The sequence below is a fragment of the Manis javanica genome, chromosome 1, assembly GCF_040802235.1.
Source record: "Manis javanica isolate MJ-LG chromosome 1, MJ_LKY, whole genome shotgun sequence".
Classification (NCBI taxonomy): Eukaryota; Metazoa; Chordata; class Mammalia; order Pholidota; family Manidae; genus Manis; species Manis javanica.
The window spans coordinates 52,287,638-52,313,039 of NC_133156.1; the positions used below are offsets into that span (position 1 = coordinate 52,287,638).

At 42.1% G+C, this 25,402-nt stretch overlaps 1 protein-coding gene across 1 annotated transcript in view; it reads right to left on the reverse strand.

Moving 5' to 3' along the window:
- Positions 1 to 2,105: 2,105 nt before the first annotated feature.
- The window catches only part of STK10 (serine/threonine kinase 10), a 125,130-nt gene continuing 101,833 nt past the window's right edge, over positions 2,106 to 25,402 (reverse strand). Inside the window, exons 13-19 of the mRNA XM_073232215.1 lie at positions 23,646 to 23,738; positions 20,804 to 20,933; positions 18,888 to 19,012; positions 17,838 to 18,026; positions 17,164 to 17,289; positions 14,616 to 14,729; positions 2,106 to 4,504 (exon numbers count right to left, since the gene is read on the reverse strand). Of these exons, the coding sequence (XP_073088316.1) occupies positions 4,364 to 4,504; positions 14,616 to 14,729; positions 17,164 to 17,289; positions 17,838 to 18,026; positions 18,888 to 19,012; positions 20,804 to 20,933; positions 23,646 to 23,738 (918 nt within the window). The 3' untranslated portion in view covers positions 2,106 to 4,363. The remainder of the gene's footprint in view (positions 4,505 to 14,615; positions 14,730 to 17,163; positions 17,290 to 17,837; positions 18,027 to 18,887; positions 19,013 to 20,803; positions 20,934 to 23,645; positions 23,739 to 25,402) is intronic.

The window sequence follows — 25,402 nt, forward strand, 5'->3', positions numbered from 1 at the left end:
CAATGACTGCATTGGGGTATGGGTGGGGACTTGATAATATGGGTAAAATGTAGTAACCACATTGTTTTTTCATGTGAAACCTTCATAAGAGTGTATATGAATCATACCTTAATTAAAAATTTTAAAAAAAAGAAATAAAGATGGAGACATTAAAAAAAAAACTCCATAACATTTTTCACAGTGGTTGCACCAGTAACATTACCATCAATGGTGCACAAGGGTTTCCTTTTCTCCACATCCTTGCCAACACCAGTTATCTTTTTGATAACAGCCATTCTAACAGGTATAAGGTAATCTCTTTTTGGTTTTGATTTGCATTTCCCTGATTAGTGATATTGGCCATCTATTTTTGTACTTGTTGAACATCTGTATGTTTTATTTGGAAAAAGTCTATTCAGATCCTCTGCCTATTTTTTAATTGGATTGTCTTTTGCTTTTGGGTTTTGAGTTCTTCATATATTTTGGATTTTAACCCCTTATAAAATATATGATATGCAAATATTTTCTTCCATTCAGTTCAGTAGGTTGCTTTTCATTGTGTTGATAATTTGTTGTGCTGATACTTTTTAGTTTGATATAGTCTCACTTGTTTATTTTGCTTTTGGAGTCAGATCCAAAAAATCAGCAAGATCAATTAATGTCAAGGAGCTTACTGTTTTCCTTTAGGAGTTTAATGGTTTCAGGTTTTATCCAAGTCTTTAGACCATTTTGAGTTAATTTTGTGTACAGTGTAAGATAGTCCAGTTTTATTCTTTTATTTGTGTCTGTCCAGTTTACCAACATCATTTACTGAAAGAGACTGTCCTTTTTCTGTTCTATATTTTTGGGTCCTTTGTTGTAAACTAATTGAGCATACATGTGTGGGTTTAATTCGATCTGTAAATTCCTTTGAGTAATAGACAATTTGACAATATTAATGTGTCCAATCTATGAGCATAGAATATCTTTGAATTTATTTGTCTTTTTCAGTTTCTTTCATCAGTGTCTTATAGAGTTCAGTGTACAGGTCTCTCACTTCCTTGGTTAAATTTATTCCAAGGTATTTTATTCCTTTTGATGCAATTATAAATGGAGTTGTGTTAATTTCTCTCAGTTTGTTAGTAGTGTGTAGAAACACAACAGATGTTTATATACTGATTTTGGTATCCTGTAACTTCACTGAATTTCTAACAGCCTTTTGGTGAAGTCTTCAGGGCTTTTTATATATAATGTCACCTGCAAAATAATGACAGTTTTGTTCTTTCAGATTTGGATGTCTTATTTCTTTTTCTTGTCTAATTGCTCTGACTAGGACTTCCAATACTATGTTAAATAAGACAGGCATGAGTGAGCATCCTTGTCTTGTTCCTGATCTTAGAGGAAAGCTTTCGGCTTTTCATTATTGAGTGTGATGTTACCTGTGAGTTTATCATATATGGCCTATTTTATGTTGAGGTGCATTCCTTCTATACCTGCTTTGTTGGGAGCATTTATCATGAATGGATTGAATTTTGTCGAGTGCTTTTTCTGGACCTATTGAAATGATCATGTGATTTTTAGCCAGCATTTTATTAAAGTGGTTCATCATGAGTGATTTGCAGATGATAAGCCATCTTTGCATCCCCAGAATAAATCCCAATTGATCACTGCCTACAATCCTTTTTAATAAACAGAGATGGCTAGTGACTAAGTGTCTATGTGACTCTTGCTGAGTGCAGTGGCAGTTGGGAGTGGGAAAGGAGGAGTGGTGGAGTCAGCACTGCAGGTCTAAGTTTGAATCCTATAGGCTTCACTTACCAATGTCGTGAGGTTTGGTCCGAGCCTGTCTTCTCATCTATTAAGTGGGAATGACAATGTCTTCCTCACATGTTGTCAATAGGATTCAGTAAGTTAACATATGAAAACTCTTGAGAGTCAAATGTTTGTTGTTAAACAAGAATGTTAAATGTAGTACACACATATACCACTTCTTTCAAAACAGAAATCCACCCCTAAGTTTGACCTGAGGTATGACCTGGAAGGCACCAGTGTACTCACAAAACAGTAAAACCCTTTCTAGCCCCCAAATGTGATTAGTCTGCCTTGCTATTCCCACTCCAGTCCAAGAGAACAACCCAAAATGCAAATAGTTTCCCACCTTGTTATTTTATTAGAAGCATATTTACATTCTTGCAGTTAACTTTGCAGAGAACATTTTACAAAAGTTTTGTATAAAGTTTGGAAACTACATAAAAATAACTTCTGTCTTTCATAAAGGGAAAATATAAGTTAGTTATATTTACTCTGCCAAAATTTGACAGAAAATGGGAAATAGTTCCATTTTCCATACAAAGGAAACATTAGCACAGGGCATGAAGAATACTGCATGGGCCTTCTCAGTGAGGCATTGCACATTGGCTCAATTATGAGGCTGAGAGACCCCAGTCAGCCCCCATCCAGAAAGGGCAGGGGAGTTTGAGCTTGGGCAACACTGAGCAGGAAAGCAGCAACTACTTGAACAAGATTTCAGTGTGAATGACAAACCAAACAAGGAAATGATCAGTGACTTTCACCTAATACACCTAATACAGCAGCATTTCACCTAATACTCCTTCTCATACCCCAGGCTGCAAAGGCAGTACTATAGACAAAGCCCAAGTTAGTCCAGCCTGGCCATTTGCAAGTGCTGGCCTCACCTGGTAGAACTGGGTCTATGCTGTGTAGTTATGCTGCTGTTAGTTCATGTTTTCCCAGCACCTGTGCACCAAAAAGAGTAAAAGGGGACAATAGTTTCATTTTCTCATCAGTGTGAGACTTGAAAACTGTCCCATCTCAGTCAAATACTGAAGCAGGCAAGCTGATTGCTCATTAACTTGAGAGGGCCACTGCTTTCCCACAGCCCCCAGAGCATCTTTACAGCATATGTAAGCCTTAGGAACCCTAAGTCTCTTCCCCTGTTGAATAGATACCCTCTCTTCCCAAGGTTTGGTTATAACCAGTGCCAAAAAAACTTCCACGGAGTTGCTTTAGGAACCTTAACCTTTAGGAGTGAAGATGGAGAAAGTCCTCCTGGGATGTGCTAACCACTCTATTACAAGCAAAATAGTACCCAGACTCAGTATCCATATGATTTTCTCAAAATCACCTTCAGTTTTCTGTTTTAATGCAGATGTCTTCCTGAAGAAGCAATTCATTTATATTTGTTTCAAGTAAGAAATGAAGGTGGGAAAAAAAGCTTTCTTTGTAATCTATACTGTGCAGCCTGTGGAGATCAGAATCTGTGAGAGGCCCTCTTTGAGTAACCTGAAGGCCTAGGATTCCATCTGAGATACAGAAGCTTTGCTTAAGCTGTGTTCTCAGGAGCAGAAAGCGTAATGTTCTCCCTGATACTTCTTCCTAAATAGAAGGCCCAGTGGCTATCAGCCTCAGTCTAAAGTGTAATGCTAGACTCCTGAACTAGGAGGAGCACAGGGCAGAGGAAAACAGCCTTCCCAGATCACCTGCAGACAGGATGTGAAATTGTGTGGTGAGGCATTTATCCCTGAAATCCCATGTGGGGACCAAAAGGCAGAGCAGCAAACATGTGCCATCTTGTGCCAATGCCCAACATGCTCCATACCAACGGCTTCACTTAACATGCTCAGTGGCTCAGGCTCAGACAGTGAACATGTTCTGGCACAAGAGACCCAGAGCAGAGGCAAGCCTGGGTAGTGCCAGGGGGCCAAGCCCTGTGTGGGTGCAGGAAGAGGGGACAGGACCAAGATGGCACAAACACCCAGGACCAGCAGAATGAACAGTTCAGGTTTTTCCACATTTCACGATTGTACACCCAGCCTTGACTCAGAAGAAAGCTAACTGGTGGAAGGAGGGCACCCCCTGAGCAACTAGCTGCAGGCCAGGCTCCACTGAGAACTGAAATGGCTATTAGGAACCAAGATTCTTGTCTGACACTGCAAGAAATGACTGAAAAGCCACCAAGAATTGCAACATGAACAAGCTCATGACCTGACTGACTTCAGCAAGACCACTTTGTGCCCACAAATAGCAAAACTGATGTTTTGGCAAACAGGAGGGGCCTTGAGGCCACAGCACACCCATTCTTCTTGGACCCTGAGCCCACCAACAGCCAGGAGGTTCTGCAGCTCAGAGAGAACATTCATTATGATCAGACGACACATAATAAAACTTCACCCTCCACTAACTGAGTGATAAATCAGAAACACTGGGGGTGGGGGGGTCTGTCGGGCACAGCTGGAGTGGCACAAGGAAGGGGCTGTTATTCAAGGGGGGTTGTCCAAGCTGGCATGGAAGCAAGAGGGAAAGGGGTCCTGAGTTACTTGTTCACAGAGAATGTGGGGGGACCTTGGAGGCCCACCAACCTGCCAGCCCCGGCCCAAGGTGATTGTTAAGAAGCATCCGCAGAACTGTAAGGGAAGAACTTGGTGGCCTTGTTTGGGGTGGTGGGGTTCGGGCCTTCTGTCTCCTCATTCAGTTTGAAGAACATTTCCTGCTCCCGCTTCTTCTGGTTCAGATCTTCTTCCAAAGCCTAGAACAGAAGGAGCAGATAGAGCTCACTCAGATTTTATGGGGCACAGGCCTCTCAACCTCAGGACCCCCACGAAAGTGTCCTTGTCTGGAAATTTCCCTTCCAGGCCTTAGTGCTTGGGTAACTTCATCTTCCCTCTTTCCTTTCCCCAGCCCATCACCCAAAATCTGACTACCACCTCCTCTTCCCTCCTGCCACAGCCATACGGGGGATTCCTATGGGCCGAGGGCTAGTTTGGGGAAATGCCAAACTTGACAGTATGTTGTGGGGGAGGGGGGAGTACAGATGCAAAATGGCTAGGAGGAAAACAGGAAAGTGGAGAACCCTAGGTAGAAAATGAAGCGAGATTTAACAGTGGAGGGTAGCAGAGATGTTCGAGTTACGTAGTACTCTTAATGCGGGCATTGTCCCACAAATCACGCAGGGAGTTTTTTTCCAACTACATGTGCCTTCAAGCCACCCCCTGAAATTCTGATTCTGAAAATTTGTGAAGAACAGGTTCCTATATGTTGTAAAATTACATCAGGTGCTTCTGACAGAGTATACACATGTCAAAATTCATGAAGCTGTACACTGAGATCAGTGCATTTTGTAGGCACCTCAGAAAAAACAGGTAACTCAGAGTCTAATTGACAAGCAATGTGAGAGCTTCCCTTGGGCACACACAAATTTATCTAGACAAGTTGGATCCTAGAGAAAAATTTCTTGATGATCTCTAATAATAAGCATCAAATAAGAAAAAAAGCAGAATGGGAAAAACATGAGCTTTTACAATCAGACAGAATTCAGCTTTATTACCAGTAGTGTAGCCTTTGCATGTTACCCTTCTTCTCTGTTTCCTCATCTATAAAATGGCAATATCACTACCTACCTAGTAGGGCTAATAAAAGGTTTAAATTTAAAACTAATGGGTCATGATTACTTAGTACATCATATAGGTCAGGCACTATGCTAAGTGCATTGCATCCTGTGAAATGTTAAATAATAAGACTTGAATATCAGAATTACACTCCCTGATCCATGGGCTGCAGAATGGATGTTGTGTAATCTCATTGTACACCTCTATCAGAGCTCTTGGTGACCATGTGCATTATCAATGAGCAGTAATATTTTGAAAGGAATCCCATTCTGAGCAGTAGGTCTCAACAGTGGGTTTAAAATATTCAGTAACCCATGTTGTAAACAGATGTGCTGCCATCCAGGCTTTGTTTTTCCATTTATAGAGCACAGGCAGAATACATTTAGCATAATTATTAAAGGCACAGGATTTTCAGAATGGTAAGTGAGCTATGGCTTCAACTTGAAGTCATCTGCTGCATTAGTCCCTAACAAGAGAGTCAGTCTGTCCTTAGAAGCCAGGCATGGACTTCTCTATAGCTCTTAAAGTCCTACATGGTATGGTCTTCAATATAAGGCTGTTTCATCTACATTGAAACCCTGTTAGTGTAGCCGCCTTAACTAGGTCTTACGGATAACCTCATGCAGCTTTGATACCACCACTGAGTGCTTTACTTCACACTTTTATGTTACGCAAATGGCTTCCTTAAACCTCATGGACTGCCTTTGCTAGCTTCAAATTTGTCTTCTGCAGCTTCCTCACCTCTCTTAGCCTTTACGGAATTGAAGAGAGTTAGAGACTTATTCTGGATTAGGCTTAATATGTGGGTAGTTTGATCTTTTATGCAGACCACTAAAACCTCCATATCAGCAGTAAGGCTGTTTTGCTTTATCATTTGTGTGCTCATTGGAGTAGCACTTCTCATTTTTTTTTGGTTGGTTTTATAATTTTTTTAATTAAAGTATCATTGATATACAATTTTATATTGGCTTCACATATACAACACAGTAAGTTCAACGATTACCCATATTATTAAATCCTAACCCCCACTAGCATAGTTATCACCTGTCAACATAGGAAGATGTTACAGAATCACTAGCTATATTCCCCATGCTCTACTACCATACTCGTAACCAGCTTATATTATAATTGAGAATTTATTCCCCAAACCCTCCCCTATGGTAACCACCAGTCACTTCTCAGTGTCCGTAAGTCTACTGCTGTTTGTGCATTCTATTTTGTTTTGCTTTTAGATTCCACAAATAAGTGAAATCATATGGTATTTTTCTTCCTCCGTCTGGCTTATTTCACTTAGCGTAATACTCTAGGTCCACCCATATTGTCACAAATGGCAGGATTTCTTTCTTTTCTATGGCTATATAATGTTATACTGTGTATATGTACCACATCTTTTTTATCCATTCATCTACTAATGGACATTTTGGTTGCTTCCATATCTTGGCTATCGTAAATAATGTGGCAATAAACTAGGAATGCATATATCTTTTCAAGTCATAGATTTTGTTTTCTTTGGGTAAATTCCTAGAAGTGGAATTACTTGGTCGAATGGTATTTCTATCCTTAGTTTTTTGAGGAACCTCCATACTGCCTTCCATAGCAGCTGCACCAGTTTACATTCCATCAACAGTGGAGGAGGGTTCCCTCTTCACATCCTTATCTACACTTGTTCCTTCTTGATACTGGCCATTCTAACTGGTGTGAGGTGATAGCTCACTGTGGACTTGATTTGCATTTCCCTGATGATTACCAGTGTGGAGCATCTTTTCATGTGTCTGTTGGCTATCTGTATTTCTTCTCTGGAGAAATGTCTGTTCAGGTCCTCTGCCCATTTTTAATTGGGTTATTTGTTCTTTTGGTGTTGAAGTATGTGAGCTCTTTATGTATTTTGGATGTTAACCCCTATCAGATAAGTCATTTATAAATATATTCTCCCATACTGTAGGTTGCCTTTTTGTTCTGTTGATGGTGACCTTTGCTGTACAGAAGCTTTTTAGTTTGATATAGTCCTATTTGTTCATTTTTTATTTTGTTTGCCTTGACAAGGGAAATGTGTCCAGGAAAAAACTGCTCATGCTTATGCTGAGATTTTTGCCTATGTTTTCTTCTGAATTTTATGGTTTCATGTCTTATATTTAGGTCTTTAATACATTCTGAGTTCACTTTTGTGTATGGAGTTAGACAATAATCCAGTTTCATTCACTTGCATGTAGAAAGCTGTCCAGTTTGCCCAACACCAGTTATTGAAGAGACTGTCTTTCTCTGTTGTATATTCATGGCTCCTTTATTGTATATTAATTGACTATATATGTGGGAGTTCCATTGTTCTATGGGTCTGTTCTTGTAACGATACCATACTGTCTTGATTACTGTAGTTTTGTAGTATAGTTTGTATTCAGGGACCATAGCAATCCCAGCTTTTTTGTTCTTTCTCAGGATTGCTTTGGCTATTCAGGGTCTTTTGTGGTTCCATATGAATTTTAGGATGGCCATTTGGACAGTTATTTTTCCTATCCATGAGCACAGGATAGATTTCCGTTTATTTGTGTCATCTTTACTTTCTCTCATGAGTGTCTTATAGTTTTCAGAGTACTGGTCTTTCACACCTGCTTGGTTAGGTTTATTCCTAGGTATTTTATTATTTTTGATACAATTGTAAAAATGGGATTGTTATCCTGATTTCTTTTCACTGTTAGTATACAGAAACACAACAGATTTCTGTGTACTAATTTTGTATCCTGCAACTTTGCTGAATCCAGTTAATTAGTTCTAATAGTTTTTTGATGGAGTCTTCAGGGTTTTCTATGTATAATATCATGTCATCTGCAAATAGTGACAGTTCTACTTCTTCCTTACCAATATGGATGACTCTTTTCTCTTTATCTTGTCTGCAATGGCTAGAACCTCCAGTACTATGTTGAGTAAAAGAGGTGAGAGTGGACATCCTTGTCTTGTTTCCCATCTTAGAGGAAAAGCTTTCAGGTTTTAGCCATTGTATGATGTTAGTTGTGGGTTTGTTGTATATGAACTTCATTATTTTGAGATATGTACCATTTATATCCATTTTGTTGAGCGTTTGTATCATGAATGGCTGTTGAATTTTGTCAAATGCCTTCTCAGAATCTACTGAGATGATCATGTGGTTTTTATCCTTCTTTTTGTTAATGTGGTGTATGATGTTCATTGATTTACAAATGTTGTACCATCCTTGCATCCCTGGAATAAATACCACTTTGTTGTGATGGATGATCTTTTTGATGTATTTTTGAATTTGGTTTGCTAATATTTTGTTGAGGATTTTTCATCTATTTTCATCAGGGATACTGCTCTGAAATTTTCTTTTTTTGTAGTGTGTTCAGTTTTGGTTTAACAGTGATGCTGGCCTCATAGAATGAGTTTGGAAGTATTCCCTCTTCTACTTTTTGGAATACTTTAAAAAGGATGAGTATTAGCTCTTCTTTAAAAATGTGTGGTATAATTCATATGTGAAGCCATCTGGTCCTGCACTTTCGTTGCTTGGGAGTTTTTGATTATCAGTTCAATTTGGTTACTGGTAATTTGTCTGTTCAGATTTTCTGTCTCTTACTGGGTCAATCTTGGAAGGTTGTATTTCTCCTGGAACTTGTCCATTTCTTGTAGGTTATCTAATTTATTGGCATATAATTTTTCATAGAATCCTCTAATAATTCTTTCTATTTCTGTGGTATCTGTTGTGACTACTCCTTTTTCATTTCTGATTTCTCTTGATAAGTCTGGCCATGGGTTTATTTTGTGTATTTTCTCAAAGAACCAGCTCTTGGTTTCATTGGTTTTTCCTGTTTTATTCTCTGTTTCATTTATTTCTGCTTTCATTTTTATTATGTCCCTTGTTCTACTGACTTTGGGTTGCATTTGTTCTTTTCCTAGCTTGTGAATTTGCACTATTTGTTTTGGATTGTTCTTTTTCTTGAGGTATGACTGTATCGGTATGTACTCACTCTTAGAACTGTTTTTGCAGTGTCCCACAAATTTTGGACTGTTGTATTTTTGTTTTCATTTGTTTCCATGTACTGCTTGAGTTCTGTTTTAATCTGTTCATTGCTACATTAACTATTTAGAAGCATGTTGTTTAGCCTCCAATTTATTTTTGGTTTCATACCACTGTAGTCTGAGAAGTTCCTTGATAATTTCAGTGTTTTTGAATTTATTAAGGCTCTTCTTGTGGCATAGTATGTGATCTGTTCTGGAGAATGTTCCATGTGCACTTGAGAAAAATGTGTATCCTGCTGCTTTTGGGTGGAATGTTCTGTAGATATTGTTAAGACCACCTGATCTAATGTGTTGTTCAGTGCCTCTGTTTCCTTATTTATTTTGTCTGGTTGATCTATTGATATAAGTGGTGTGTTAGACTGCAACTCATTCATATTAGGAGACTTTATTTCCCTCTTTAATTCTGTTAGTGTTTGTTTTACATATTTAGGTGCTCCTATGTTGGGTGCATAGATATTTATAATGGGTATATACTCTGGTTGGACTGATCCATTTATCATTATGTAGTGTCCTTTGTCTCTTCTTACTTTGTTTTTAAGTCTATTTTGTACTGCTACTGCTGCTTTTTTCTCCCTCTTATTTGCATGAAATATCTCTTTCCATCCCTTCACTTTCAGTCTGTGTATGTCTCTGGGTCTGAAATGAGTCTCTTACAGGCAGCATATAGATGAGTATTGTTTATCCATTTTGATACTCTGTCTTTTGCCTGTTGCATTCAGTCCGTTTACATTTAAGGTACTTATTGCCATTTTATTGTTTTCTGGTTGATTTGTAGTTCCTCTCTGCTCCTTTCTTCCTCTTTGATATGCTTCTCTTGTTTGATAGTTTTCTTTAGTGTTGTAATTAGATTCCGCTTGTTAAATTTTTTGTGAATCTATTACAGGCTTTAGGTTTGTGGTTACTTAAGATCACTTCCTGACTATGTAACAGCTTATATTAAGTTGATGATTGCTGTATTTCAAATACAATCCAAAGTACTTTTTTTTCTCTCTCCTCCACACTTTATGTAGTAAATGTCATAATCTGCATTTCTTGGCATCCATTGACTGATTTTGTGTATTGTTGGTTTTACCACTTTTGTTTTAACTTTCTACATGCTTGATAAGTAATTGGTCTACTACCTTCACTGTGGGTTTTCACCTGTGAAAATAATGTAGGCTTAAGAACATTTCCTTCTACAGAAGTCCTTTAACATATCCTGTATAGCTAGTTTAGTGGTAGTAAATTCCTTCAGCCTTTGTTTATCTGAGAAATTTTAAATCTCTCCTTCAGATTTGAACAACGGTCTTGCTGGATAGAGGAATGCCCTTCTGTTTCGATACATTACATATTTCATGGCACTCCCTTCTGGCCTGTAAAGTTCCTGCTGAGAAATCTGATGATGGCCTATGGGATTGCCATTGTAAATAATTTACCTCTAGCTGCTTTCAGTGCCCTCTCTTTATCCTTCATCTTTGTCATTTTAATTATTACATGTCTTGGTGTTATCTTCCTGAGGTTCCTTTTGTTAGGGTCTCTCTGAGCTTCCAGGACTTGGGTGTCTATTTCCTTCCCCAGATTGATGAAGTTTTCACAAATTATTTCTCAAAAAGACTTTCTATCCCTTTGTGTCTCACCTCTCCTTTTGGCACCCTGTTATGCAAATATCTGTTATTATTTCCCTCCATTGTATATTTCATTTCAGTTACTATATTCTTCAGCTGAGTGATTCTTTTTCAGCTCTCTCAGATCTTCAATACTTTTCTGTAGATTAGTGAACATATTTGTGACTTTTACTTTGAAATATTTATCAAGAAGATGGGTGATCTCCATTTCATTTGCCGCTCTTTCAGGTGTCTTATGCTGTAGTTTTGTTTGGAACATATTCCTCTGCCTCCTCCTTTTGTCAGGATTTCTGTGTTTCTCCCTTTGTATTAGACAGATCTGATATGTTTCCTGGCCTAGAGAGTAATGGCTTTATGAAGAAGGCATCCTGTGGTACCCAGAAGCTCAAGACTATTTATTCTCCAATGCCTGGTTTTTCTTTGCAGTGGAGCCCCAGTTGCTATTGGTGGGCTATGGGCAAGGCTGCCTTTCTGAGCCATGTAGAGGTGCTTCTTCTGGGCTTGTTGTGACTGGGTCTGCCCTCTGCCCTGCAATGATGGCAGCTCTGGGGCAGGTGCCTCCCAATGCCTGCCAAGTAGCAAAGTCTGATGCTGCTAGGGTGGGCAGGTGCACAGGGAAGAAGCACCTCAGGGCTGAGCCACTAGCAAGGGGGATGGAACATTTGGGGCTCCCAAGTGTGCCAAACTGCTGGATTAAGGGAGGGCTGGGGAGGTGTTGTCCATGTGCCCTTTCTCTTGTGGAGAGAGCTCCGTCCAACCCTGGCCCCTCTGGCACCCATAACACTGCTGCTAAATCTTTCAAACTGCCACCTCTGTTTTGTGTCCCAGTGGGACTGCCAGGGCATGCCTGTCCTCCATAAGTAGCAGGAGTCTCAGTCCCCCAGAGCGCTCCAACTTTTCATGGTGACCAGCCCCTCTAACTGCCAAAACCCAATGCAATGTGGACTGTGTTCGCAGAGCAGATCTCCAGGACGAGTTCCTGAGTGCCTGTCCCCTCACCACGCTGTTCCTCTTCCTCCTGCCTGTTGGCTGGGATGGAAGAAGGGCTGGAGTCCTGATGGATCATGGCTCTGCCACTTTGCCCTGATCTGTGTGGTCTTCTCTTCTTCACCAGGTGTAGGTGGTCTGTTCTGCAGTCTTCAGGTCATTTTCAGGGTTAGGTGTATTTGCTGTGGTTGCTTCCTTAGTGTGTGTAGGAGGAGGTTTCTGCCTTTTCCTACTCTGCCCTCTGTTTTCCCCCTCCCCCTCCTCCTACAGTTTTCATTTTCTTGAAGAACTTTTCCTTTGCATTCACAACTTGGTCAACTGGAGCAAGAGACCTAGCTTTTGACTGAAGGTGAGAGACATGAAAGTTGCTATTTCACTTGAGCATTTAGAAGCCATTGTAGGACCAGTGGGTCATCCATTTTTTATCACTGTTAAAAGAATACCAATTTAATTATAATAGCTACCACTTTTTTTTTCTGTGTGTTTTTTTTTTTTTGAGAGGGCATCTCTCATATTTATTGATCAAATGGTTGTTAACAACAATAAAATTCTGTATAGGGGACTCAATGCACAATCATTAATCAACCCCAAGCCTAATTCTCAACAGTCTCCAATCTTCTGAAGCATAACGAACAAGTTCTTACATGGTGAACAAGTTCTTACATAGTGAATAAATTCTTACAAGGTGAACAGTGCAAGGGCAGTCATATCACAGAAACTTTCGGTTTTGATCACGCATCATGAACTATAAACAATCAAGTCAGGTATTATTATTCGTTTGATTTTTATACTTGATTTATATGTGAATCCCACATTTCTCCCTTATTATTATTATTTTTTTTTAATAAAATGCTGAAGTGGTAGGTAGATGCAAGATAAAGGTAGAAAACATAGTTTAGTGCTGAATAGCTATCACTTTTTGAGCACAGAAAGAGGTTTAGTAACTTTCCTAGGGTCTCACAGCTAGTCATAGGAGAACCATGATTTTATCACATCTATATTATTCCAAAGCCTGTGCTTTTAAGCATTATTCCAATCTGTCTACCACAAATATTCTTCTATTCCTCCCTATAACCTAAGGCAGGACGTTTTTCTGTATTTTCAGATACCTGTTTCAACTGCTTAACTGCCACTAAAAGTGCAAAATCAGCCAGAGACAGTATGGATGACAAAATGAATGGTCATGGCTATGTTCCAGTAAAACTTTATTTACAAATACAGATTTGGCCCATAGGCAATAAACTAATTCCTGCTTTAAGGGAAAAAAATGTTATCTACATCTTACAGCCCCAAAAAGCAAAATTCAGGAGGGAAGATTTGACTTGTCTGAGGACACATTCTGCGACCCAAGAACCATTTTAATGAGATTTTCTTTGTTTACTTAAAATAAATAAATATGAATTATAAATATACATATATACTGCTAACGTACAATCATCTCCCCTGCCCCTTACACAGGCTGCTGACTGTAATTCAGGAATGTGAAGCACAGCCATTTCAGAATGAAAATCATCACCTCTCAGTCAGTGTTCTCATAGCAACCCAGGTAGCTAATGATAGGACAGTTCTACAAAGCATTCTGCAAAGAGGCAGCTCCCACAGGCAAAATTCAGTGCAAGCTCCCTAAACACACACTGTGGTACATCCCCTAAGCCTAGGCACCGCAGCACCTGGGGCAATCTGGGATATGAGGGATATGCCAGAGGCAATGTCATCGTTCATTTTCAAACTCTCTCCATATCTGCTAATGGTACAGAACTCCCAGGTAAAAAAAAAAAAAAAAACAGCTGAACATTTATTTCCTGATGCCAGAATCAACCTATGTCAGCAGAAGCACTATTGATTTAAGTGTCATGTACCAAAAGTCCCAGCAGGCCATGATTACAGAAACTGATTAGTGTGGGTCCGCTAACAGGGAAGTCTAGGACTCTGGCCAGCTTCCAGGGCTCCATTAGCACAGAAAGGGAAGCCTCAATTCAAGGACTTCCAAGGCCATTACACAGCTGAGGTGGGCAGCTGCCTCCTTTCCAAACCACAGTTACAACAAGCCGAGCTGATGTATGATGGTAGCTCTCTCCTTAGAGAAATTAGAAATGAGTATATCCTTGGCCTATACTATAGGCTGATGATTTTCTGCATAACTCTGTACAATATTCATAGCTCCACTTTACAGATGACCAGACATAGGCCCTATGATGGTTAATCTTTTGTGTCATCCTGGCAAGGCATGGCACCCAGTTGTTCGGTCAAACACCAGTCGGGAAGGAATTTTTTATATGTGATTTACATTTACCTAAGCAGACTCTGAGTAAAGCAGATTACCCTCCATGACGTGGGTGAGCTTCATCCAATCATTTGAAGGCCTTAAGAGAAAGGACTGCTGTCCTCGTAAGGATGAAGGCATTCTGCCTCCAGACTGTCATGGGACTAAAGACTGCAACATCAAACTCTTCCCTGGGTCTCCAGCCTGTAACCTGCCCTGCAGATTTCAGACTTACTAGTCCCCCCACCCCTGCCCCAATCATGTAAGCTAATTCCTTAAAATTTGTATCTCATCTCTGTCCACATCCTAGGATACAACATGAGCACCTGTGGCACAACATGGAACTGAGCCCAGTGGCCCAGACATGGTTACCTTTTTGCGTGGCCGAAGCTTATCCCGCCATTCCTTCAGGTTCTGATTATGGCCCTCATCCAGGGCCTTCAGCTTCTGGGTTTCATGCTCTACCAGGAGGTGACACTTTTCATTCTGGAACAAATTCCAGGCAAACCGGGTAAGAAACTCAGAAGGCAGAGGTGCAGAGGGCTGAAACATACCTCATACAATAGCCATGAAGGTACCAATATCATTCATTTATTATTTCTTATTGATTATAAACCTCATTTATATAAAACTCTAAACAAGCAAATACATATGCACTGAGAGATGTCAGGAGGAACATTCCAGAATAGTGTTAATAGTTCTTATTGTATAACAGGATCTGCAGTTACTTTGTAACTTTCTTCCTTGTGCTTTTGTATTGTTTAAATTTGTCAACATGAATATATATATGTCATTTTAATAAAACTATTAACAATAATATGTGTGTCCTAATCCCACCATACACAGGCAACCACTACAAAAATTTGGATATGTTTCCCATCAGGCTTTATGTTGTTTGGCTCATCTTGTATATACATTTCTGAATCTGCTTCCCTCCCCACTTAGTTTTATAATGTAAACATTTCTACAAAGAACTGACATTTTTCAGTCATTCTGAATGTCTCAAGAATATCCCACAGTGTAAATTCATCAAATTCACTTAAGTGTTTCCATATTTTGGCTAGTTGGTTGCTCTTAACATTTTTATGTTAATAGCATTATGCCTCCCCAAAATTCATATGTTGAAGCCCTAACCCCCAATGTGATTGTATTCAGAGGTGGGGCCTTTGGGAGATAATTAGGTTTATATGAGGTGATGAGGGTGGGATCCTCATGGAATTAGTGTCTGATAAGAGCAGACACCACAGAGCTTGGGGTTGTTCTCTCTGTCATGTGAGGACACAGCAAGAAAGCTGCAAGCCAGGGAGAGGCTTCGCTGGGACCCAACCACACTGGTAGGCTGACCTTGGACTTCCAGGTTTCAGAACTGTGAGAAAAGAAAACCTATTGTTTGAGCAATCTGTTGTATTTTATTATGGCAGCTTGACGAAATAATGTTATGTATAAATGTTTGTTTACATTTATATAAATCAATTGTATAATTTTCTGCATCACTTATCATTTCTTCAGGAGACATTTGTGGCAAGGGATGAGGGCCACGGACCTACTTGAGGCTTCCCAACCTCACAGTTCACTCTCTGAGGTAAGTTATCTGCCTCACAAAATTTACCTGGAATTTCTCACAGGCAGAAGTCCCTATTGATTCCTCCCAGGGAATCAGTCTGGTGGTTTCTAAGGAGCTTATAAAGCAGGGGAAAAGTGCCTTTATCCAGGTACCTTACCCTTATAAGGCCGAAGAATGGAAGCCTTTGGGGGATATTTATTTTGAGTTTCAAGCTCAAGGCTTCTGAAAGTTTAGAAATTGGTTTCCTTAGAAATAACACTCATAGCAGCACTGAGTACCTCTGACCTGGCAGGAGCTGGGCCCGTGACACTTTATATGAATTCTCTCAGTTAATCTTCACAGTGACCCCATGAAGCAGGGGTGGGAAAATGATGTAGAAGGTCAGGGCCTTGGCTAAAATTCACATAGAGACAAATGGTAGAGTCCCTACCTGTTAGGCTTCAATGCCTGTAATATTGTCTCCCTGCCTTTCCAGAAATTGCCAGATGGACCCAGCAGCCTGAGCAAGTTCCTGAGGTCAGCCCATCCCTCAGGTATGACAATGCCTCGCTTCACCACAAGGGGGCTCCAAGTACCAGCTCCGAGGGTGGGGCCTCTCGGGGTAAGCGGCCTCCAGCGGCCACCAAGGAGCTTGGTGACCCCTTTACCTGGTTTAGTGGGAAACCTTTGAGCTTCTCACCATTAGGTTGATGTTTACCAAGTTGAGGAAGTTCCTCTCTATTCCATGTTTACTGTTTATCACGAATGAGTGTTGGATTTTTTCAAATGCGTTTTCTGTATCTATTCATACACTATTTTTCTTTCTTCTTTAGTCTGTTGATGTAGTGACTTACATTAATTGAGTTTTGAATGCTGAACCAGCCTAGTATAAATCCTGCTTGGTCATGATTAAAAATTCTTTTTATACCTTGTTAGATTCAATTTGCTAGTATTTTGTTGAGGATTTGAGCATCTGTGTCTGGTTTTTGGAATTAGGGTAATTGGGACACCTTTCCCAAGACACAGTGATCACCGAGGCATCACCTGGCACTTTCAGCTGTCATCTCATTACAAAACCTCACTCCAAGCCTGCAAAATGGGAATTCCACCACCACTCCACACCCATTTTGTGGATGTGGGAACTATGGCTTGGCAGTGAGATAACAGGGGGTGATTGGCTGGGGAGAGGAAAACTACAGACCAATGTCTCCCATGAACACAGATGCACAAATTCTCCACAAAATAATCGTACCACAGGATTGAAACCATTCCAGCCTGGGCTTGTCTGATGAGAATCCTTCCCTGTTTGTAGTCTTTGGTCCCTGGAAGCCTGCCACCTTGGGGAACTGAGGCAGTGTGGCACAGGGAGGGTAGTACCTGCAACTGCTGCAGCTCACTCATGTTGCTCTCACACTGTGCTACCATGTCCCGCATCTGGTTCTCGTGTTTTTGCTGCTGCTGTAGCCTCTCCGACTTCTGCCTCTTCTCCTCCTGCTGGGAGAACTGCAACAGAGAGAGGATGAGGGTCTCAGGGGGACACAGGCCAGGCTGGTGGCCCTGTAGCAGGACTGGTACTGCATGGCTCTAATGCCCAGCACCAACAGGCTGCACCCCTGTTTTAAGTCTTCCTCCTGAGCTGAAACCCAGATCCTGTCTTCAAGGAGCCCCCAAACCGGGAGGGATATGAGTGTGCTGCGACATGCTAGGACAGTTTGTATACCACACAGGAATCCAGGGCCACCAACTCCATGTCCCCAAGCCACATGGAATATGCAAGTGGGGTCATGGTGGATGAGAGGAAGGGGTTTACCAGCAGAGGAAGCTGCAGGCTGGAAGCACCAGGGTGAAAGGAAGATGCTGAGAAAGCAGGGCCAGGCTTCCTCCTCTGTCTACCAGAGGGGCATCCACAGTGAGGCTGCCAGGCTGAGACGTGCATGCATCCCTCCAAAGCCCTGTGCTACATCTTACATGGTTGGGAGAATGGAGAATATGAGGTCAGGTCCCATCAAATCTGGATGTGTCCCCGTTTCAGTACAGCCACAGACTCCCACCTGCTTGATTTTCTCACGCTGCTCAGAGGCGCTGCCCGCGCCGTTGATGTGCAGGCTCTTCTTGTACATGGCCATGCGAGTCTTGCCCTCACTCCTCTGGATCTTGGGTAGCCGTGCTTTTTCCTGCTGCTGCCGCACCTTGAGCTGCTCGGTCATGCGCTGGTTGTAGCGCTGCATCTGCTCCCGCTCCTGAGGGGACAGCAGCCCGGGTTGGGATGGGGTGTGCTCAGAGGCCACAGGCCGCCACACTCAACCCGCATGGCCTGGAATGCTTAGCAGGGCAAGGTGTGTATCACTGTACTTCTATTGTTAACATTTTCTGTTCTCATTTTCTAAATTATTTTCTTAATGACATTTTGGATTCTTACCTTTCAAATGTCTCATCTAACCGATGGTGGCAAGCCATCACAAGCTAATACCTCAAAGCAAAATACCTACAGGGGATGGTTCGTTATTGATGGCAGATAACAATTCATATTTTTTAAAGTCTCAGATTGGAGTTTTCTCCTTCACCTAACACCTACTTGTATTTCAAAACTTGGCAGAGGTATCATCTCCTCCAAAAAGCCTCCCCTAACTTACACCATTGTGCTTAGCCTAGGAATTGTGATTACCCACACCTGCTGTGTATCCAAGCCTCAGTTTAACTGTCCCAAGAGAGGCAGTCACAGAGAAGCAGAGTGTGCTCTAGCCACAGAGCAGGAGCCCTTGTCTGGCCTGGGGAGCTTAGAGAAAGCTTCCAGGCAAAGGTGGTGTTTAAGTTGAGGCCTAAAAGTGAGGGACTGCATGGCAGAGAAACATAAGAGGGAGAAAGTAAGACAGCCACACCCTTCGGGTATCAGGGTCAGTGAGGGAACCGCTCAGGCCATCGGCTTCCCTGCACGGTTTCCCCTACTGCTAGCTTCTCAGTCTGAGGCAGGACATCACCCAAGAACCTCCCAGGGCCTCACTGTGGCCAACACCTGGCTCCCCTCAGGAGCCCCGATGGTCCCCAGCGGTGCCCCCATCACAGTGCGGCCTTCCAGTGGCAGCCCCAGCCAGGAGCCTCACCTTCTCATGCTTGCGCACTAGCTCGTGCCGCTGGAGGAAGTACTGGTCCTTGAGCTGCTGCTTCACCAGCTGGTGCCTCTCCTGCAGGTGATGCTCCTCCACCTCCCACAGGGCTGCCTCCCGGTCTATGGAGGACACATGGCCCAGTGAGGTGCTGATGGCCAAGAGCCCTGCCAGGTGCCTCCCATGCCAGGATGATAGCTCCCAGCCATGTGGTACACCAGGAAATGTTTGGGGCCAGAGACCTCGGCTGGAACCCAGCTCCATCATGGGACATGGGAGAGGTAAAAATCCCCCCCCAGGCCTCAGTTTTCCACCTCTGCCAAATGGGCACAGCCACACCACAGAGGGAGAAATGTTCTTGGGAGACATTTTTATGTTCAATCTACACTGCATCCCTTTGCTAACAGGCAAACAGGTTTAAGTGGAAACTTTGTTTAAGAATACAGAACAGCCTCTTGTCACTATTCCTTTGAAAAAAATGGGTGAGATCCTCCTTGTCCCCTATGTCCCTTATATGCATTATTGAAAGAACAGTATCTGGCATTTTATCACTATAAGTCTATTGATCGACACTTGTGCTCAGCAACAGGGCAGCAAGCTGGTGTCAGATAGAGAACCTCATGCCCTGCAAGATACAGAACAGGAATGTAGTGACTAAACTTGTTACCAGCCATGGCACAACAGAAGAGCAATTTGGCTTCCAAACCAAAATCAACCACTGTTCCACAAGTAGAGTGGTTCCTGTGGACATCACAGGACAAAAAAAAGGAAATGAGGGCTTTCCCAAAACATCCATGGCTCTATTCAGAATGCCAGAACATCCAGGACCCCATTTTGCTGCTCCACACCAAGTCCTGAGGGGCGTATGCTGCTCCAGGGCGCTGGCCTTCAAAGCCCCGGCTGCACACCCGCTCATCACGTAAAGGAGCCAAAGGTACACTTGTCCGTTGGCCCTGTTGTTCCTTTTTCACAGCAGGCTGGCCTATTAGCCCAAAAGCTCACAGGCACCAAACTCAATTTTTTCCCATCCAATTGTTTTAAATGTAGCTCAAATGACAGGTTTTTAGCCAGTTAGAGCCCACTTGCTTTGCATACCTCACAAAACTGTACCGAACACCTGCTAGCTGTAGATAAGAAACCCCAGGGCTGTATATAGACCCCAAGCCCTGCGACCTCCAGAGCTCTGTATGCCCAGAGACTCCTCAGCTGAGCTCCCTTACTAAGTGACATCATCCAGGTACATAAGCTTCCTTTCTGGTCGCCTTCTTCCCCAGGGGTTCTTCTGCCCTGCTCCCTCTGCACGGTGGTCTGCACTGTTGTGTCTGGAAAGTCTCATGCTGGGAGGGACTTGCAAACATGCAAATCTGTCAAAATGCCACCACAGGGACAGTTAAGACCTTGGCTTCAAGAAGAGGTCTGTGATCAAGGCTGACTCTACCACTCATTAACTGTGCAATCCCAGCCAAAGAACAGTCACCCTCCAAGCCTCTGCCCTTGTCTACAAAAATGGGAGAAATAGTCAGACCAGTCTTACAGGATTAAGGTGAGGATTTAATGAAAACTGGCACATGGCCTGGCAGAGCAATTGCTCAGTATGTGATGGCTGTTAAGAGGGGCTCTCAATACTATCCCCAACCCCCCAACGCCACTAACCTCAGCTAGCTCACTTCATTACAATTTTGACCCACTGTATACTGCTTCCCTTTTTTTTTTTCTTCCCTTGATATCTGGAATAATGTCAATGTAGATGATAACCGTATCTCTGCCTCAGTACTGACTTCAGTGAGGGGTGTTCCTCATGTTGCATCATGAAGGATGTTTCATTTTAGGATGGAGAAGCCCATTCACAGGATGGGATGTCCATTCACAGAGATTCTGGCCCAACAGGGCGCCACCTGCTCTCTGGCACCCACCTCGCAGGAGCTCCTGCTTCCTCGTGAGGCACTCGCGTTCCTTGTCACAGATCTCCCGCCGGTTGTCAGCAGTGATCCTCTTCATCGCCAGCTCAAGGTCCTCCTTCTGCTTCGCCAAGAAGTCCCGGTCCTGTAGGAGAGGGAGGAGGCAGGCCTTCACCCAGTGGTGGTTTGGGTGTTTCAACTTATTTTTATAATGAAAGAAAAGTCATCATGGTCTTAAAGAAAATTTAGAAAAGCAAATTCACGGAGGGGAAATTTAAGACATTTAGAGATCTATCAATCAATGCAACATGCAGGCTTTTTCTGAACCCTGATTCAAACAACGAATTGTGAAAGAAAAAAAAGACATTCATGAGACAATTAGAAATGTGACTACTGGTACCTGACTGCCAAGATGTTATTAAGTAATTGTTAAATATTTAAATTTTTAGGTGTGTTTATGATACTATGTTTTTTTGGGTTTTTGTTTTTTTTTTTTTTTTTTAGAGATACTGAGATATTTACAGGTAAAATATAATGTCTGGGATGTGATTCAAAATAATACAGTTAGGTGGGGGAGCAAGTGGACATGAGTTTATAATTACTGAGATCAGTTAATAGGTATAATAGTAGAAGGAACCCCCACATACCCATTTCTGCTTATGTCTTTAATCTTCCATAGTAAAGAGTAAAGAAATAGAAGTTAAATGAAAAAATTTTAGGCAACACACTAAAAGAAGCTAAAACTAAAAATTCCCACTAATCCTATCACCCAGGGATAGCATCTGGTTTTGGTGTATCTATACAAATGTATCTACATCTATTGTTTCACAAAAGATTATTTAAAAGGACTTGAAGAGATACTTGTATACCCATGTTCATAGCAGTATTACTCAAAATAGCCAAGGGATGGAAACAGCTCAAGTGTCCACAGACAGATGAATGGATAAACAATATGCAGTATATAATATATTATTCAGCCTTAAAAAGGGAGGACATTTTTATATATGCTGCAACAAGGATGAATCTTTAGGACATGTTAAATGAAATAAACCAGGCACAAATGACAAATTCTGTACAATTCCACTTTAAAGGTCAAATTTATAGACAGAAAGTAGAAAAGTGGTTGTCAGGAACTGGGGGAGGGGTACCATGGGGAGTTAGTGCTTAGTGGGTACAAAGTTTGTTTTACAAGAGGAAGGGCTCTACAGATGGACAGTGGCAACGGTTTGCACGATGGTGTGAATGTACTTAATATGCCCAAACTGTACACTTAAGGGTTAATATGCTAAATTGTATGTATACCTATTTTATCATAATCTTTAAAAATTATTAAAAAGACCTTTCCATGTCATAATGTAATCTTCTATCAAGTGAGTTTTAATGGCTGGAGATATTTTAAGGTGCGGCTGTTTCCTGATTTACCCAATATACACACAGGTCGTTTCCAGGTTTTCTTCTCACCGTGCTGCTCCCCACGTCCTGGTAGCTAAATGTTTGTGAACCTCTGTGATGACTAAGCCTCAGTATCAGTCTCCAGAAGCAGAAAATCCAAGCCAAAGGGTATGTACAATTTTGAGGTTCTTGATGCAATTGCCAATGGCTAAAGGGCCAATCTGCTCTCCATCTATGGAGACGAGAGCCTCTCTTGCCCACCCTCCCCAGCCCTGCATTGTAGCATCAAGGAACAGGTTGTAGGGAAGTATGACAAGTGTCCTGGACAGAACATGGAGTCTTGCCACTGTCCTCCCCCACCCCTCCACTGTTAAGTCTGTAATGTAACCTCTCTTGAGCCTTAGTTCCACCTGTACCGAGGGCAAAATGAACAGTACCTACCCTGGCAAACCATGAACATACCAGGTAATATGCAAAGCTTTTGTAAGTGTAGATTCTCATTTTTTGTGCACTCGAGGGCAGAGGAAGCAGAATGTGCAGACTCCATGGTGGGAGAAAATGAAAACATGGCCCAACAAGGGATGAAAAGAAGGCCAGGTAAGGCTGAGGCACAGGGGAATGAAGTGAGTGGGGAGAAACTGGTGAGGACAGGACCTAAAGGACCCTGTAAGCATGTGAGGAGGCTGGTCTGGTCTTATGGATGAGGAGCCAGTGAAGGTTTACAAGGCATAGTCCTGTCATAGGGAGGGTCACATGATCAGATTTGGAATCCATATTGATCACACTTGCTGATGTGAGAAAAAGAACTGCAGGGAGCAAAAAAAAAGAAACAGGGAGACTCGCAGGGAAGCTACTGCAGCAGTCCGGGCAATGGCCGGGGGGCACACAGATATTAGGTTGATGGATCCAGAGATAGTTCGAAGATTTAAAAAACAAAAACAAAAGCCATGCTTTAGGAGGTAATGAAGGACTGGAGGGAAAAGTGGTGTCAGGAATGGCAAAGTTTCTGGCCTGACAACAAGACAGAAGATGATGTCCCCTCAGAACATAATAGGACCAAGTCTGGGAGATTGTGGATTTGATGTCTTTGAGACTCCAAAAGATGCCAAGTGGACAGATGGCTGTATTGGGTTGGTCAAGGAGATGTGTTGTATAAGTAACCCTAAAACCTGGCAGGAGGCAGTAAAGGCTTTGGGAGAGGTGGATGTAAAGGGCTGGGGTAAAGAGATGTAAAGAGACAGGGAAGCCACTTCCAGCTGGAGCGAGAACAATCGAGGAATACCTACCTGAGGGAGGTAATAACAGGGATGATAACAAGGATGGGCTTGACTCAGGAATTCAGAATAAGAGATGGGTATTTGAGGGGAAGAGCAGGGACACAGACAGGGGACCTGGTCACCACTCAGGGTCTCAAACCTGGGACTCCCCAATCGTTGTACTCCCCGACTGAGGGGCAAGGACTCACGAGAAGCTGCTTTTTCTGTGCATGCTCCTCCATCTTCTGCTTCATGCTCTCCTTCCGCTGCTGCCTGGGGAGCTTCTCCACCTCATTCTTTACCTGTACCAGAGATGACAGAGAGTGGCTGGGTCAGGGCACCTCCTTCTACTTCCTAAAAAATACATCTTTATGACTGGTTAGCCAGAGACGGGTAAGATTCCTCAAGGGAGGAACAACCTAAGACAGGCACAGTCGCAGGGGGGCCATCAGGTGAGAATTTGGGGATCAACAGAGGTGAGGCTCAGAACCTCATCCCCCCTGCTTTGAGAGAAATCTTCTGCATCCGTGGATGTCTTGCTGCCCTTGTCTAGCCTGGATTAATACTTAGTCCATAGGCACAGACCTGATCATCTGATCATCTACATTTGCCCTCTTACAGCACTAAACTATGTTTTCTACCTTTATCTTGCATCTACCTACCACTTCAGCATTTTATTAAAAATAAAAATAATAATAATAATAGAGGGAGAAATGTGGGATCAACATATAAATCAAGTACAAAAATCAAACGAATATTCATATTTGACCTGATTGTTTATAGGTCATAATGCGTGATCAAAACCGAAATTTTCTGTGATGAATGCCCTTGTACTGTTTAAGGCATTTATTCATTATGTAATTCATAATGAATACATTATGAATTTATTCATTATGTAAGAATTCGTTCACCATGTAAGAACTTGTTCGTTATGCTTCAGAAGATTGGAGACTGACGAGAATTAGGCTTGAGATGGATTAATGATTGTACATTGAACATTGACCCCCCTATACTGAATTTTATTGTTGTTAACAACCATTTGATCAATAAATATGAGAGATGCCCTCTCAAAAAAAAAAAAAAATACATCTTTAACCCCAGAACTCCTGGGCCAAGGAAAGCAAAGACCAGGCTCAACTTTCTAGGCACTAGCTCCCAGTTGAGATCTCACCCTACCTGAGAAGACATGCCTTAGGTACCACCTACTCCCGGCCGGAGGTTTGGGTGGGGCTAACACCCATACCTCCATCTGGCTCTAGGCTGGGCATATGACCCAATCAGCATATTCCATGGTCTTGCCTCCGGGATTGGTTCAGAGATGAGCATGTGACCCTTGCTGGGCAAGTAAGCGCTTGCAGACATTTGCTAGAAGTACTGAGGAAAGCTGCTCTCTGTCCTCTGGGTTGTTAAGCTGGGAGCATAAAAGCCATGGTAGAGGATCTGCTTGAGACAAAATCAACACAAGGAAGCAATGCCAAGACACAAGGAAGGATTCCCGGTGGTGCTTCTGCACCCCGGGTCAGAGGACCGTAAATGTTCTCAAGCCAGCTGTGACTGGGTTTCTGTCTTTTTTAACAGAAGAAGAACAGATTCATAACACTTCTCTCTAAGAAACCTGGGGTTCCTCAGACAGCTCTGAGGAAAGCCCACCTTCACAGGTACTTAACACCCCAAAGCACATGCTGAGAGAAGGCACTTAGGAGCAGCTACTGAAAAAATACTGCCCATGATCAAAAAAAGAACATTCCAGGGAGTTCTACTTTTGGCATGGTGAGGTAAGTCAAAATAGCCTCCTGCTATTTACAGGAGGCTATTTTATTATTAAATAAATAATGCAATTATTTATTATATTAGCCTGTTATTAGCCTTTCTTGCTAATTACAATGAAAAAACCATAAATAAAATACAATAACAACTATCTGAGGACTCTAGAAAGTAAAAGCAGGGGACTATAAAAGAAATCAAA